Source organism: Pseudoliparis swirei, chromosome 21 (genome assembly GCF_029220125.1).
Source record: "Pseudoliparis swirei isolate HS2019 ecotype Mariana Trench chromosome 21, NWPU_hadal_v1, whole genome shotgun sequence".
NCBI classification, from domain to species: domain Eukaryota; kingdom Metazoa; phylum Chordata; class Actinopteri; order Perciformes; family Liparidae; genus Pseudoliparis; species Pseudoliparis swirei.
Genome location: NC_079408.1, coordinates 1473024 through 1488023, shown reverse-complemented (window position 1 = coordinate 1488023; position 15000 = coordinate 1473024). Strand labels below are relative to the sequence as shown.

General features: G+C 48.2%; 3 protein-coding genes across 6 annotated transcripts in view; all 3 read left to right on the top strand.

Annotated features, from left to right (window-relative positions):
• LOC130212243 (lecithin retinol acyltransferase-like) overlaps positions 1 to 5657 on the top strand; it is a 6567-nt gene extending 910 nt beyond the window's left edge. Inside the window, exon 2 of the mRNA XM_056443436.1 lies at positions 4632 to 5657. Coding sequence (XP_056299411.1) covers positions 4632 to 4784 — 153 coding nt within the window. The 3' untranslated portion in view covers positions 4785 to 5657. The remainder of the gene's footprint in view (positions 1 to 4631) is intronic.
• Positions 5658 to 6528: 871 nt separating this feature from the next.
• Positions 6529 to 10367, top strand: LOC130212217 (nucleolar and coiled-body phosphoprotein 1-like). 2 transcript variants are annotated; one of them, XM_056443401.1, is made up of 6 exons: positions 6529 to 7028; positions 7467 to 7526; positions 7677 to 7892; positions 8485 to 8636; positions 8707 to 9460; positions 9659 to 10367. In XM_056443401.1, the coding sequence occupies exons 1-6, from the start codon at positions 6803 to 6805 to the stop codon at positions 9856 to 9858; spliced, it is 1608 nt and encodes a 535-aa protein (XP_056299376.1). In that variant the 5' UTR covers positions 6529 to 6802; the 3' UTR covers positions 9859 to 10367. The 2 variants fall into 2 exon arrangements, with proteins under 2 accessions (XP_056299376.1, XP_056299375.1); XM_056443400.1 differs by having other exon boundaries at positions 7662 to 7892.
• Positions 10368 to 10638: 271 nt separating this feature from the next.
• Positions 10639 to 15000, top strand: part of rbm46 (RNA binding motif protein 46) — a 12133-nt gene continuing 7771 nt past the window's right edge. For 2 of the 3 annotated variants that reach the window (XM_056443383.1, XM_056443382.1), the window contains exons 1-6: positions 10639 to 10895; positions 11845 to 12021; positions 12336 to 12516; positions 12979 to 13135; positions 13212 to 13341; positions 14943 to 15000. The exon at positions 14943 to 15000 is cut by the window's right edge and continues 40 nt beyond it. In XM_056443383.1, coding sequence (XP_056299358.1) covers positions 10703 to 10895; positions 11845 to 12021; positions 12336 to 12516; positions 12979 to 13135; positions 13212 to 13341; positions 14943 to 15000 — 896 coding nt within the window. In that variant the 5' untranslated portion in view covers positions 10639 to 10702. The remainder of the gene's footprint in view (positions 10896 to 11844; positions 12022 to 12335; positions 12517 to 12978; positions 13136 to 13211; positions 13342 to 14942) is intronic. The other variant, XM_056443384.1, reaches the window with a different exon arrangement.

Here is a 15000-nt window from a genome sequence, read left to right as displayed (position 1 = left end):
CCTCCCCCTCTGTGGCTGCTTTTAAACGAGAGGAAAATGTTGGTCTGGAGAACAAGAGCTGCATTCAGACCGGAGCCACAGGGGGGGGGGGGGCTGTGTGTGTGTGTGTAGTACTGTGTGTGTGTGGTACTGTGTGTGTGCTGTGTGTAGTACTGTGTGTGTGTGGTACTGTGTGTGTGTGGTACTGTGTGTGTGTGTGTGTGTGTGGTACTGTGTGTGTGTAGTACTGTGTGTGTGTGTGTGTGGTACTGTGTGTGTGTGTGGTACTGTGTGTGTGTGTGTGTGGTACTGTGTGTGTGTGGTACTGTGTGTGTGTGTGTGGTACTGTGTGTGTGTGTGTGGTACTGTGTGTGTGTGTGTGTGTGTGGTACTGTGTGTGTGTGTGGTACTGTGTGTGTGTGGGGGAGGGGGGGGGGGGTCCAGAAGGAATATTTATAAAAAGAAGTCGATGACGTCATGCTGTCGTCTCTAAATGTTTTAATGACATGACTTAAGGCCCTGCTTCCTGTGTGTCCCTTCACAATAAAAGCCCAGTGAGGGACTTTCGATGCTGACCTCTGACCAGCGAGGGGGCGTGGCCTATCGTCAGAGAGTTTCCCTGATCGGGTTTCACTTCCTGTCATCAGCAACGTAAACATGTGACCTGCAGCCTGGAGGTCTGCTTCCTCCTGTGGGGGCTCAGCAGGCCTCGGGACCCACACACACACACACACACCCACACACACACACACTCACAGTAAGCCCTCCCCCCCCCCCACAGTAAAATAAACCATAGTCGTTTCTTGAGTCTTTGCTCTGAGAGAAAAGTGTTTCATACATAGGAAAGGAAAGACAAGAGAGAGGAAAGGAAAGGGGTCACAAAGGAAGAAGATGTTGAAAGGAAAGGAAGGATGTGACTCGTCCCCTCCTCGTCGCCTCCTCGTCCCCTCCTCGTCGCCTCCTCGTCGCCTCCTCGTCCCCTCCTCGTAGCCTCCTCGTCGCCTCCTCGTCCCCTCTTCGTCCCTTCCTCGTCCCCTCCTCGTCGCCTCCTCGTCCCCTCTTCGTCCCTTCCTCGTCGCCCCCTCCTCGTCCCCTCCTCGTCGCCTCCTCCTCGTCCCCTCCTCGTCCCCTCCTCGTCCCCTCCTCGTAGCCTCCTCGTCCCCTCCTCGTAGCCTCCTCGTCCCTTCCTCGTCCCCTCCTCGTCGCCTCCTCGTCCCCTCTTCGTCCTTCCTGTCCTCCTCGTGGCCTCCTCCTCGTCCCTCCTCGGCCTCCTGGGTCCTCCTGGTCCCTTCCTGGTCCTCTCCTCGTGACCTCCTGGGTCCTTCCTGGTCCCTCCTCGTGCCTCCTGGTCCCTCTTGGGTCCCTCCTCGTGGCCTCCTCGTCGCCTCCTCGTGCCTCCTCGTCCTTCATGCCTCCTCGTCGCCTCCTCGTGGCCTCCTGGGTCCCTCCTCGTCCCTCCTCGTGGCCTCCTCGGTGGCCTCCTGGTCCCTCTTGGGTCCTTCCATAGTGGCCTCCTGGGTCCTCCTCGTGGCCTCCTGGTCCCTCTTGGGTCCTTCCTGGTCCCTCCTGGGTCCCTCTTGGGTCCTTCCTCGTCCTCCTGGTCCCTCCTCGTGGCCTCCTCGTGGCCTCCTGGTCCTCTTGGGTCCTTCCTCGTGCCTCCTGGTCCTCCTGGGTCCCTCCTGGTGGCCTCCTGGTCCCGCCTCGTGGCCTCCTCGTGGCCTCCTGGGTCCTCCTCGTGACCTCCTCGTCCCTCCTCGTGGCCTCCTGGTCCCTCTTGGGTCCTTCCTCGTCCCTCCTCGTGGCCTCCTGGGTCCTCTTGGGTCCTTCCTCGGTGGCCTCCTGGTCCTCCTGGGTCCCTCCTCGTGGCCTCCTGGTCCTCTTGGGTCCTCCTCGTGGCCTCCTCCTGGTCCCTCCTCGTCCCTCCTCGTGGCCTCCTGGGTCCTCTTGGGTCCTTCCTGGTCCCTCCTGGTCCTCCTGGTCCCTCCTCGGGCCTCCTGGGTCCCTCCTGTGCCTCCTGGTCCTTCCTGGGTCCCTCCTGGTCCTCTTGGGTCCTTCCTGGTCCCTCCTGGTGGCCTCCTCATGGTCCTCCTGGTCCCTCCTGGTCACCTCCTGGGTCCTCCTCGTGGCCTCCTGGTCCTCCTGGGTCCTCCTCGTGGCGTCCTGGTCCCTCCTGGGTGGCCCTCAGGTCCTCCTGGGTCCTCCTGGGTGGCCTCCTGGCCTCCTCGTGGCCTCCTGGTCCTCTTGGGTCCCTCCTCGTGGCCTCCTGGGTCCTCCTCGTGGCCTCCTGGGTCCTCTTGGGTCCTTCCTGGTCCCTCCTCGTGGCCTCCTGGTCCCTCTTGGGTCCCTTCCTAGTGGCCTCCTCGTGCCTCCTCCTCGTCCTCCTGGTCCCTCTTGGGTCCCTTCCTGTGGCAGCCTGGGTCCCTCCTGGGTGGCCTCCTGGTCCCTCCTTGGCCTCCTCGTGGCCTCCTCGTCCCTCTTGGTCCCTTCCTCGTGGCCTCCTGGTCCCTCCTCGTCCTCCTCGTGGCCTCCTCGGTCCCTCCTCGTGGCCTCCTGGGTCCCTCCTGTCCCTCCTGGTCTCTCCTGGTCCTTCCTGGTCCCTCCTGGTCTCTCCTCGTGGCCTCCTCGTGGCCCTCCTGGTCCTCCTCGTCGCCTCCTCCTGGGTCCTCCTGGGTCCCTCTTGGGTCCTTCCTGGTCCCTCCTGGGTCCCCTCCTCGTGCCTCCTCGTCCTCCTGGTCCTCCTGGTGGCCTCCTCCTCGTCCCTCCTGGGTCCCTCTTGGGTCCTTCCTGGTCCCTCCTGGTCTCTCCTCGTGGCCTCCTGGGTCCTCCTCGTGGCCTCCTGGTGGCCTCCTGGGTCCCTCTTGGGTCCTCCTGGGTCCCTCCTCGTGGCCTCCTCGTCCCTCCTGGGTCCCTCCTGGGTGGCCTCCTGGTCCCTCTTGGGTCCTCCTCGTGGCCTCCTGGGTCCCTCCTCGTTAAGCCTGTAGGCCTCCTCGTCCCTCTTGGTCCTTCCTCGTGGCCTCCTGTCCTCCTGGGTCCCTCCTCGTGGCCTCCTCGTCCTCCTCGTGGCCTCCTGGGTCCCTCTTGGTCCTTCCTCGTCCCTCCTCGTGGCCTCCTGGGTCCCTCTTGGTCCTTCCTGGTCCCTCCTCGTGGCCTCCTCGTGGCCCTCCTCGTCCTCCTCGTCGCCTCCTCGTCCCTCCTGGGTCCCTCCTCGTGGCCTCCTCGTGGCCTCCTGGTCCCTCCTCGTGGCCTCCTGGTCCCCTCCTCGTGGCCTCCTGGGTCCCTCTTGGTCCTTCCTGGTCCCTCCTCGTGCCTCCTGGTCCTCTTGGTCCCTTCCTGGTCCCTCCTGGGTCCCTCCTCGTGGCCTCCTCATTGGCCTCCTCGTGGCCTCCTGGTCCCTCTTGGGTCCTCCTCTGGCCTCCTCCTGGTCCTCCTCGTGCCTCCTGGTCCTCTTGGTCCCTTCCTGGTCCTCCTGGGTCCCTCCTCGTGGCCTCCTGGTCCCTCCTCGTGGCCTCCTGGTCCTTCCTCGTCCTCCTCGTGGCCTCCTCGGTCCCTCCTGGTCCTCTTGGTCCTCCTGGTCCTCCTCGTGGCCTCCTCCTGGGTCCTCCTGGGTCCCTCCTGGTGGCGTCCTGGGTCCCTCCTGGTGCCTCCTGGTCCCTCCTGTGGCCTCCTCGTGGCCTCCTGGGTCCTCTTGGGTCCCTCCTCGTGGCCTCCTGGTCCCTCTTGGTCCTTCCTCGTCCCTCCTGGTCCCTCCTCGTCCCTCCTCGTGGCCTCCTGGGTCCCTCTTGGGTCCTTCCTCGTGGCCTCCTCGTGGCCTCCTCCTCGTCCCTCCTCGTGGCCTCCTCGTCCCTCTTGGGTCCTTCCTGGTCCCTCCTCGTCCTCCTCTCATTGGCCTCCTCGTCCCTCCTCGTGGCCTCCTCGTGGCCTCCTGGTCCCTCTTGTGGCCTCCTCGTCCCTCCTCGTCCCTCCTCGTCCCTCCTCGTCCCTCCTCGTGGCCTCCTCATCCCTCCTCGTCGCCTCCTCGTCCCTCTTGGTCCTTCCTCGTCCCTCCTCGTGCCTCTTGGTCCTTCCTCGTCCCTCCTCGTCCCTCCTCGTGGCCCCTCCTCGGTCCCTCCTCGTCGCCTCCTCGTCCCCTCTTCGTCGCCTCCTCGTCGCCTCCTCGTCCCCTCTTCGTCCCTTCCTCGTCCCCTCCTCGTCCCCTCCTCGTCGCCTCCTCATCCCCTCCTCGTCGCCTCCTCGTCCCCTCTTCGTCCCTTCCTCGTCCCCTCCTCGTCCCCTCCTCGTCCCCTCCTCGTCCCTTCCTCGTCGCCTCCTCGTCGCCTCCTCGTCCCCTCCTCGTCCCCTCTTCGTCCCTTCCTCGTCCCCTCCTCGTCCCCTCCTCGTCGCCTCCTCGTCCCCTCCTCGTCCCCTCCTCGTCCCCTCCTCGTCGCCTCCTCGTCCCCTCCTCGTCCCCTCCTCGTCGCCTCCTCGTCCCCTCCTCGTCCCCTCCTCGTCGCCTCCTCGTCCCCTCCTCGTCGCCTCCTCGTCGCCTCCTCGTCCCCTCCTCGTCGCCTCCTCGTCCCCTCCTCGTCATTCTTTTCAATGATATTCAAGTTGTTTTTCACGTTGAAGTTCCTCCTCCTCGTTTAAAATCCTCCTTCCTTGTCGTCTCCTTGCAGTTCTGCGAGTGGCTGAAGTCTCTGATCCGGGACCAGCGCAGCGTGGCGCTGGCGGCGCTGCTGGGCCTCGCCACCATGGCGTGTCTGGGCGTCTCCGCCGGCACCGCCCTGCCCGGCGTCCTGCTGCCCTTCACCCTGTGGATGGCCAGCTAGGCGCCTGGAGGTCGTCTGGAGGTCGCCGCTGCCTCCTGCATTTCCATATCCATGTGTTCTGTTTGATGAGCGTGAACAGAAGAAGAAGAAGAAGAAGAAGCTGACGTCTCAGTGGAAGAGAAGAAGAAGAACCGTTTGATTGACAGCTGGTGACTGGTTGCTAAGCAACAAGACGAGTTCAGATCATCTGGAGACGCCGTGTTCTCCTGGAGAGGTTCTCCGTCTCTTCATATCATATTTCATAGTTCTCTCTCTCGCTCGATGCCCATTGGCTGCTCGTGGTTCTCAGACCGATCGGTTCTCTGATGTCATCGTTTGAGTCTCGACATCAAATCAGATTTATTTGTGGCTAACGAAGAACTCGTTCTTCACCTAGAGTTTTCCTTTGAATCAGCAATAATGAACTTTATTAATATTAATATTAGCATTATCCTGCTAGCTTGCTGTATTCCCAGCAAGGCATTCTGGGAGTTGTTGTTTCAACATATGCTTCTCCGATGTGTTCTGAGGAGGAAACGTCGACATTGAATCTGTTTTAAAGTAGAAAGACACAACATTTACTGAGGTCGACTTTTTTAATCTCACGGTCGTCAAAGGGATGGAAAAGCAGGTTTTGGGGTTTCCTTTGGTCCTCTGGTCGGCCATCTTGACTGTAGTTCCATGTCGGCCATCTTGGCTGTAGTTCCATGTCAGCCGTCTTGACTGTAGTTCCATGTCGGCCCCTCTGCTGAAGCTCTTCTGTAAATATCTGTAGATATCTTTCACCACCTGATTGTTTTTTAACGGTCAAAACTTTAACAGAATTTATTTTTTAAGACGCTGTAACACTTTATATGTGTTTTATATGTAAATAAAGTCTCTGGACTTATTGAATCGCTGGTGATTTATTTTTGGGCATGAAAACAATGTGGAACTTCTACTTTCAGATTTTCTCTGTAAATTTAACGATTAATTCTTCAAAACTTTACCTTCATTTTCACTAAATTGTGAGCTTGTTTGTTTGGAAAAATTAAAATCTAATTCAAATGTAACAGTGGAAAAAATACTGATTTAATTTGATGAGAATTTATATACATGTACATGCACATATATTTAAATTAATATATTCAAATATATATTTCTTAATATTTATATTATATATATTTAAATTAATTATATATATTTTTTTAAATTACATTTCTAAAAAGAGATTACAACTCCTGTAATTAAGAGGTAAATATTCTTTTAGAAATGTCATATATGTATTATATATATATTTAAATGAATTATATTTTTTTTCAAATGACATACCTTAAAAGTATTTCCCTCTCAATTATAGTAATTGTAATATTGTTGTGCTCCATAATATTATTTTTAATAATCTCATATTTGGAGCAGTTTGAAGTTCCAGTGCAGCCGTCCAGTGATCGCTGAGCTTTGCTCCCTCTGCTGGCGGACTGCAGCAACTACAACAACATCACACGTCATCAGAAGTCCTCCCCGCATTAACACTGTTTTTATCTTTCATAAATTGTGTGTGAAAAATTAAAGGAACTAAAGCTGTGATATAGAAGTAGTGAAGTACAAAGAACAAGGTGACAAGAGCAGGACACAAACAACCTGGTTATTACTTTATTAACATAAACAACCTGGTTCATAGTATTACTTTATTAATATAACTGGTTCATAGTATTACTTTATTAATATAACTGGTTCATAGTATTACTTTATTAATATAATAACTGGTTCAAAGTATTACTTTATTAATATAACTGGTTCATAGTATTACTTTATTAATATAACTGGTTCATAGTATTACTTTCTTAATATAATAACTGGTTCATACTATTACTTTATTAATATAAACAACCTTAGTGTTTCCTTTGCTAAAGAGCTAAGTGAGGAAGCATTAAAGCTCCTTCCGCTCTTATTTTTGTTCCAGTTAACTACTTCCGGGTCATTTCACTCCGTCAGACTCCTCAAACAAAGGGACTCAGCCAAAACTCCCGCGGTTAGTTTCTTCTTCTTCCGGAAACAACATGGCGGCCGAGACTCGCGCCGGCCTCAACAACATGTCGAAAGCCGTGATGCTGAGAGACGTCGTCGTGAATAAACTAACGACGGCCGCGCAGGAGATCTTCGCGACCGTCGAGAGAACCGTGACCGGCTACGAGGAGGAGGCGTCGGGCCTGAGGCACGAGCTCGACCGGCTGAGGAGGCAGCTGGAGCTGCTCGCGCAGCCGGAGATCAAAGTGGAGCCGACAGGTCGGAACGCTCGGTCCCCGTTGTTGCACACGTTACTATCATTTAATGCACACGTTACTATCGTTTAATGTAATCAACCGACGTCCGCGGACTCGAAAGTGTCCTCGCGCATTGAAACTCTCGCCTTACGTACTGCTGCCGGGAACATCATCCGGGTACTTACGGACATCCTGGAGGTTTCAGGCTGAACATGCGCAGAAGCGATCAACCATCGATCGCTGCTTATTTAACGGTTTCCTCTTCTAGTTTTTGTGTATATTCATATATATATATATATATATAATAAAAAATGATAGATATATATATTTTGATGTGTATTTATTTTATATACACATAATATATAGTATGTCTATTTAAATGTTATAGATATCAATCAATCCTATTAATTATCTGCATTTTCATTGGTTAAAAAAACAAACAAAGCTTTCTCTGATCCAGATAATCTTCTTCCTGGAGGAGGAGGAGGAGGAGGAGAAAAACTGTCCAGATTTGATCTGGGTATGTCTTCAAAATGAATGAATATAGTTTATTTGTTTACTTGTTATACTCTCCTGGTTATTATACTTGTATTTACTGAAGTACCATTTCAATGCAGTATTTTTACAGTGTAGTATTAACATCTCTTTTCATGAGCTTGTTCTTGTTCAGATGTTGAGGAGTTTGGGATCCGTGACGTCATCAGCTACGCCGAGGAAGAGGAGGAAGGTAAAGATGAGGAGAAGGAGTCTGCTGAGAGCACCCGTCTGGACCCAGAGGAGCTGAGGGACCCGGGTCCTCAGGTTCCTGTGGGGAGGAAGGGGGCTCCTCTGAAATTCAGAGTCGGTCTGCTTCAGAACTCCAAGGCCGAGTTGCTCATGGACGGCGGTAAGAGACACCAGCAAGTTAACCACACAGAGAATAGGATGGAGATATATATAAATATATATGTAAAAAATATATATAAGATATATATATGAGATATATATATGTAAAAAAAATAATATATTTATATAAATGTATACATATTTATTTAAATATATATATTTATATAAATATATATTTATATAAATACATATATATTTATATACATGTTTAAATATATATATATTTACATAAATATATATATTTATGTAAAACCAAGGAAAAAATAATGGCATTAATATAACAAATTAAATCCTTGAATTTAACTAATTAATCCATTATCATAATAAAATGAATCCATTAATATTCAGAGTGTCATCCCATAACACATTAAATTCCTTAATATAACAAATTCAGTCTATTTATCAAACTAATTCAATTCATTAATATAACAAATAAGATCGATTAATACAATAAATAATACCCATAAATATAACAAATGAAATTCATGCATATGACTTCAAACTGAGTTTATTTGTTGACTTCCTATTGTTTTGGAAGATGGTTAGAGTTTGTACATAAGTAACTAAAGTGTGTGTGTGTGTGTGTGTGTTAGGGTTGAAGTCCCCGGTCGTGAAGTGTCCCCGAGGCCTGCAGGAACCAGACTTCCTGGACCTGCTGAGGTCCACCTTCCCTCAGCTGACCGGCCCGTTCAACGCCTTCACCTCGGACTCCACCGGCAGGTCGTCCCTGTTCATCCGAGTGAAGGTAGGTCCATCGGTCACCTGACCCTCTGCTGAGCTTCCTGATCGACGAGGACACGCCTCCTTTCTTCCAGGCCGCCAAGAAAACCCCGAAGGAGAAGAAAAAGCTCCGTTCTGCTCCGAGGAAAGACGGCGAGGAAAGGAGGTCTTCGAAGGTTCCCGAACCGGCAGAGCGTCTCAGCAACGGAACCTCGACCTCCTGCCTCCCGCCCCTCCGCCGGCACACGGCTGATCGGACGCCCAGGAAGTCGAAAGCAAAACGAGAAGGAGGAGCTCTTCCTGCTGCTGACAACCGGGAGGTGGAGGAGGAGGGGGAGGGGGGCTCGAAACCAGACGAGAACGAGGAGAAGTCGAGGGAGAGCAAAGCCAAGAAGAAGAAGAGGAAGTCGAGGGAGAGCAGCGACGAGAAGAAGAAGAGGAAGTCGAGGGAGAGCAGCGACGAGAAGAAGAAGAAGAGGAGGAAGAAGCTGAAGCGGAAACGTCAGGCGGAAACCGAACGAGGAGGAGATCTTCCTGTTGCTGACAATGGAGACGAAAAAGAGGAGGAGGAGGAGGAGGAGAAAGAGGAGGACTTGAAGCCAGACGAGAACCACAAGGAGCCGAGGAAGAGAAGGAGGAGTCAAGGAGTCCAGACAAAGATCTCCAGTCTGGGTCCGGGGGACCCGGGTCAGCAGACTCTGAGGATCAAGGAGGATGTGATGGCAGCAGACCGTGGTTCTCCTCCTGGAGGAGGGCCGTCCGTGAAGAAGAAGAGGAGGAGGTGCAGTGGGGGGGCTCCTCTGCACCGGGTCGGTCAGGACCCTCAGGCCGACCCGCTGCCAGCAGACGGTACGTTACTCCTCAGAGTCCGGGGTTCCTGCTGTGAGTCAGTGTCCCGTTGTGTTGACGTGTGTTGACGTGTGTGTGTGTGTGTGTGTGTGTGTGTGTGTGTGTGTGTGTGTGTGTGTGTGTGTGTGTGTGTGTGTGTGTGTGTGTGTGTGTGTGTGTGTGTGTGTGTGTGTGTGTGTGTGTGTGTGTGTGTGTCAGGGTCGAAGTCCCCGGTCCAGAAGCCGAGGCGTCCCCGAGACCCGAAGGATCCGGACCTCCTGGACCTGCTCAGGTCCACCTTCCCTCAGGGGCCCCCTTACCTGAGGGTCCACCAGTGCACTCGCGTCGCGGGGGGAACCGTCCAGCTGGCGTCGGGGAAGCTTTTGCCGGTCGCACCGCCTCGTCCTCTCAAGCGTTGACCGGAGACTCTCGAGGTTGAATAAAATGGATTTGTATTTAATTCGGATGAAAGCCAAAATGAGTCCATGGTGATGACGATGTGACGTTTTGTTGGTTTTATCCGAAAAAGACGACTAGCGGACGACTGTTTACGGCTTGTTTTCTGTTCCGTTCCATCGATGCTAAGCTAAGCTAGCATCGTAGCCTGTCGGGTGTTATGGTTAGTACCGTGTGGACGTCGATGTACTACTACGAGATATTATAGAGACTTTTTGTCGCCTCGACCCCCCCCCCCCCAAATTTTTTGAATATGTTCTTGTTCAAAAAGTTTTGGCTCAACTAGTTTTTCAGCTATTTTCATATTTAGTTTTTTTAGAGTGGTGTTAAATATTTTCAAATTCTCTTGAAAGATTTCTGATCATTCCGTCCTGGCTGTGGATGCCAAGATCCGTTTGTGTGAAAGGAGGATGAGGAGGAGGATGAGGAGGATGAGGTCTCACTCGCACAAATAAAAACAAGACACTTGAGACTCTTTGATTCTTTATTTCTGTTTAAATCAATCAATATTTGTTGTGATCGGCTTTCTCAGCATTTAATTTGTTTTTATTTGTAATATTTTTTTATTTAAAAAAGAGTGAATATATATATATATATTAGTGCTTTATTTTAAGTTTTGTTGATTTTTTTCCTCACTTTGTTAAATAAAAAAACATTTTAATAACATTTTTAAATTAATTTACAATAATACTTTTTTTCTTCACTATTTCTTTTTTAATTGTTCAATGTGATTTTACATTTTTCTTCGAATTTAATTTTCATATTTATTTATTAGATTTTTCAAATATTTTATTATTAATTGTTATTATGCTATCACATTTATTTACTTTTATATACATTTTTAACTTCATTCTATTTTGTAGCTCTACATCCGTATCCACAGATGGTCCCGCCCTCCGGGCCTCAAGGCTCGCGCTGATTGGCTCCGAGCTGCTCGGCCTCCCTGCCAATCAAAACATCTGCCCGGTGATTTGCATAACTCCCATAAATCTGTTTCCAGGTGAAGTTTTAATTGAACTACGTCAGTGACGTAAATTCTTCTTTTGCGCCGTTTCACGTTCATATTTTAATCATCTAACAATAAACCGGGACAACAAATGGCGGCAGAAAGATCCGGTAGGTGTTTAATGATAGTTTTAACCGGGTAATTAACGGTCATCGAGCCGTTCGCTAGCTTAAAGAAGCTCCGCGGCGCTAACTAGCGGCAGCTCGCGGCGCGACGTGTTTTACCACTTTAACTACTTTAACTACTTTAATCTACTTTACCCGCTTTATTAACGTCAGTGGCTAAACGGTCGGTACGGGGACCTTTCAGGGTCTTTTGAGCCGCATCAAGGGGTCCACGGGAGAGGAAGTCAGCTAGTTAGCCAACTAGTTATGTTGCCGAGCAGTTAACTAGCTAGTTAGTTTGTCTAGTTAGTTTAACTTAACTTCCGGGTTACACACGTCTTATTTAAAGGGTTCTGAAGGTGAAGAGATGATGTTTCATGATTTATTATATAATGTATTCCTGTATTTTATGTTAGATTTGAATACATAAATAACGTTAGCTGCATACATACGAGAAACAGCTACTTCAGCTAAGCTAACAATGCTAACTTCTATAAAGCGATGAGTTCAAAGTGTTGTACTAATACCACAGTGAGGAAATACGATGCTAAAAGTACACATACTTATAGTAAATGTATTGTACTTATACACTGAGGAAATACTTTGCTAAAAGTAAAACCTCACTGAAGTAAAAGTACTTATGGTAAAAGTATATTTACTAACCCACACTGAGGAAATAATTGTACTTCTACTAAAGAGGTACTAATAAAACAATGAGATAATCCCCTAAAAGCACAACCTCACTGAAGTAAAAGTACATGTACTAATAGCCCACGAAGGACACACTGAGCCTTTCTGAAGTACTCGTGTTGTTGTTGTTGTTGTTGTTGTGGTGTCAGACGGGGACTCTGACGGAGGCGGCCCCCCCCCCTGCGGCTCCGTCAGCCCGCTGGGCGGCGAGGACGAGTTCAAGGCGTCCTGCGCCAGAGAGATCGCCCTGCTGGCCCTGATGGAGGAGACGGGCTACAGCATGGTGCAGGAGAACGGCCAGAGGAAGTACGGGGGCCCGCCGCCAGGTAGGGGGGGGGGGGTCTGTGTGTGTGTGTGTGTGTGTCTCTGTGTCTGTGTGTCTCTGTGTGTGTATGTGTCTGTGTGTGTGTGTGATCACAGCGTGTATGTTTTTTATGATGCTGCCGTCTGATTGGTCGGTTAGACGTCACGGTTTCTCTGACTGATCGGTCCAATATTCACTCCAATAGCTTATCGTCACAAAGTATTGATCTGGTATCAGATGTCAATGTTTTATCAAATAAAGAATGTCTGTTAGTTTACGTTCTGTTTCAGGAGGACGTTGAAGCAACGTTGAAGACTTTGTTGTTGTTTGTCTCAGGCTGGGAGGGCCCCGCCCCCCCCCGGGGCTGCGAGGTGTTCGTGGGTAAGATCCCCAGAGACCTGTACGAGGACGAGCTGGTGCCGCTGTTCCAGAGAGCCGGACGCATCTACGAGTTCAGACTGATGATGGAGTTCAGTGGAGAGAACCGTGGCTACGCCTTCGTCATGTACACCACCAGGTGGGGGGGATATATAAATCTCTCTATCTATATATATTTATATATTGTATATATATTATATATTTATTTATATTATATATATATTTATTTATAAATTATATATATATATATTTTATTTATATATAATTATGTATTTATATACATAATTGGGGGGGGGGGGGTGCGTGTGTGTGTATATGTCTATATATATTTAGATATTGTGTATATATATTATATATATTTATTTTTAAATTATATATATATATATGCATTTATATATTAATATATATAAATATTTATACTATTATAAGATATTATATATATGTGTGTATGTATATATATATACACACATACACACACACAGATTCATTTCATCATGTGCTCCTTCTGGCTGTTTCAACACATCGACTATAAACCTTCTCCACCAGTTCAAACCTCAGAACTGACCCATGACCCATGAACTCTGGTGTTTTGGGTTTCCAGAGAGGCGGCGCAGAGAGCCATCCAGATGTTGGACAACCACGAGATCCGCCAGGGGAAGTACATCGGCGTGTGCGTGAGCCTGGACAACTGCCGCCTCTTCATCGGCTCCATCCCCAAAGACAAGAGGAAGGACGAGATCCTGGAGGAGATGACCAAGGTACGCCGCCGTCACCACAGAAGAAGACGAACGGGATCAATATGCGCACAGACAGGAAGTACACTTTGCCTCCCAGGTGACGGACGGCGTGGTGGACGTGATCGTGTACCCGAGCTCCACCGACAAGAGCAGGAACCGGGGCTTCGCCTTCGTGGAGTACGAGTCCCACAAAGCGGCGGCCATGGCCCGCAGGAAGCTCATCCCAGGTACCTGTGACTCTGGTCACTTCCTGTGTTTGTCCAGCAGAGGGCGGCAGAGCACGGGGCTTCTGTTCATGGTGTCCAGTTGATTAGGTACAAGCGGCTCAAACCTCTCGTCATGTGGTCGACGTTCACTGATAGACATGTTGTGGAGGAAAGAATAGAAAGTATAAATAAACTATTCCTCACCACGGCTTCTGGCTTTTGAGGATTTTAAATCAAGAATTTAAGGGATTGGGACTGAATTCCACATCGTTTCCTGACATTTAACCCATTAGTCAAGAAAACAGACGCGTCGATAATTAAATTATCATAATGAACACGTTGGATTAGCTGCATTAGCTTCAGCTCAGTGTTCCTCCTGGACACTCATCAGCCAATCACAGCCCCTTAAAGCACTTCATTAACCAATGGGTCGATGGCTGTTGTCTTTCTGTTGAGGTGCCTGTGGGCCTCAAGTCAAGGAGCAGGCGTTGTTCTCTTACTTCAGTCTAGTACAGCTTATTAATCCGCTATGAGGCCATCGTGTCCGTCAGCAGCAGCACATTGTGTTGGTGTCGGTACGCTTTGAGCTCTGAATCACCACCGTTGTCTTTTAAAGTGTTTTTGAGCGTTTCACTCGTTGGATTTCACACCGGGACGAATCCCAGTGGGAATGAAATGTTGTTGTTGTTGTTGACACGGTGAAAAGGTGTCTTGACGGTATCATGGTGTCGTGGTCCTGCTGTGTTCTCCGAGATCCTTCCGAGAGGGTTTGGTAGAAAGGGAAGTTCAACATGTCTCTATTTTAGTTTGTATATATTTATTTTTTATTGGTGTCAATCGCATTTAGTTTAAATATTAATTATATATTTATTTTTATTTCGTTCATTAAATTAAATTTATAATTTCCTTCATTTTAGTTTCTAAATTTTTTGAATATATTTTAGTAAATCTCATTTAATTGAAATAAAAAATGTCTACAAGCTCATTTTATTTATTATTAATTGCAAATAAAAACAAGTATTTAAACTAAATGAGATTGAGAAAAAATATGAAGGAAATTAATAATTAATACAATTTCCTTCATTTTATTTCTACATTTTCTTGTCAATCTCATTTAGTTTAAATATATATATATATATTTTTTAATTTCTGTCAAGCTCATTTTATTCATTATTCTTTTCCTTAATTTTAGTTTCTACATATTTTTTGTCAATCTCATTTAGTGTAAATAGTTTGTACATATTTTTTTCTTTCTGTCAAGCTCATTTTTATTCATTATTCTTTTCCTTCATTTTAGTTTCTACATATTTTTTGTCAATCTCATTTTGTATAAATATTTTTTTATTTTTTAACGTATTTTTTTACATTCGTGTCAAGCTCATTTTTATTATTTTTTAAAATTAATTTTAGTTTCTAAATTTTTTTGTCAATCTCATTTAGTGTAAATATTTTTTATTTTTCACATTTTTTTTATTTCTGTCAAGCTCATTTTTATTCATTATTCTTTTCCTTCATTTTAGTTTCTACATTTTATTTTTATTTTAGTCAATCTCATTGAATTAAAATATGTTTGTATTATTTGGTCCTTGTTGGTTATTTGGTAATTGTTTGGGTCTGAGCAGGAACCTTCCAGCTGTGGGGCCACTCCATCCAAGTGGACTGGGCGGAGCCTGAGAAGGA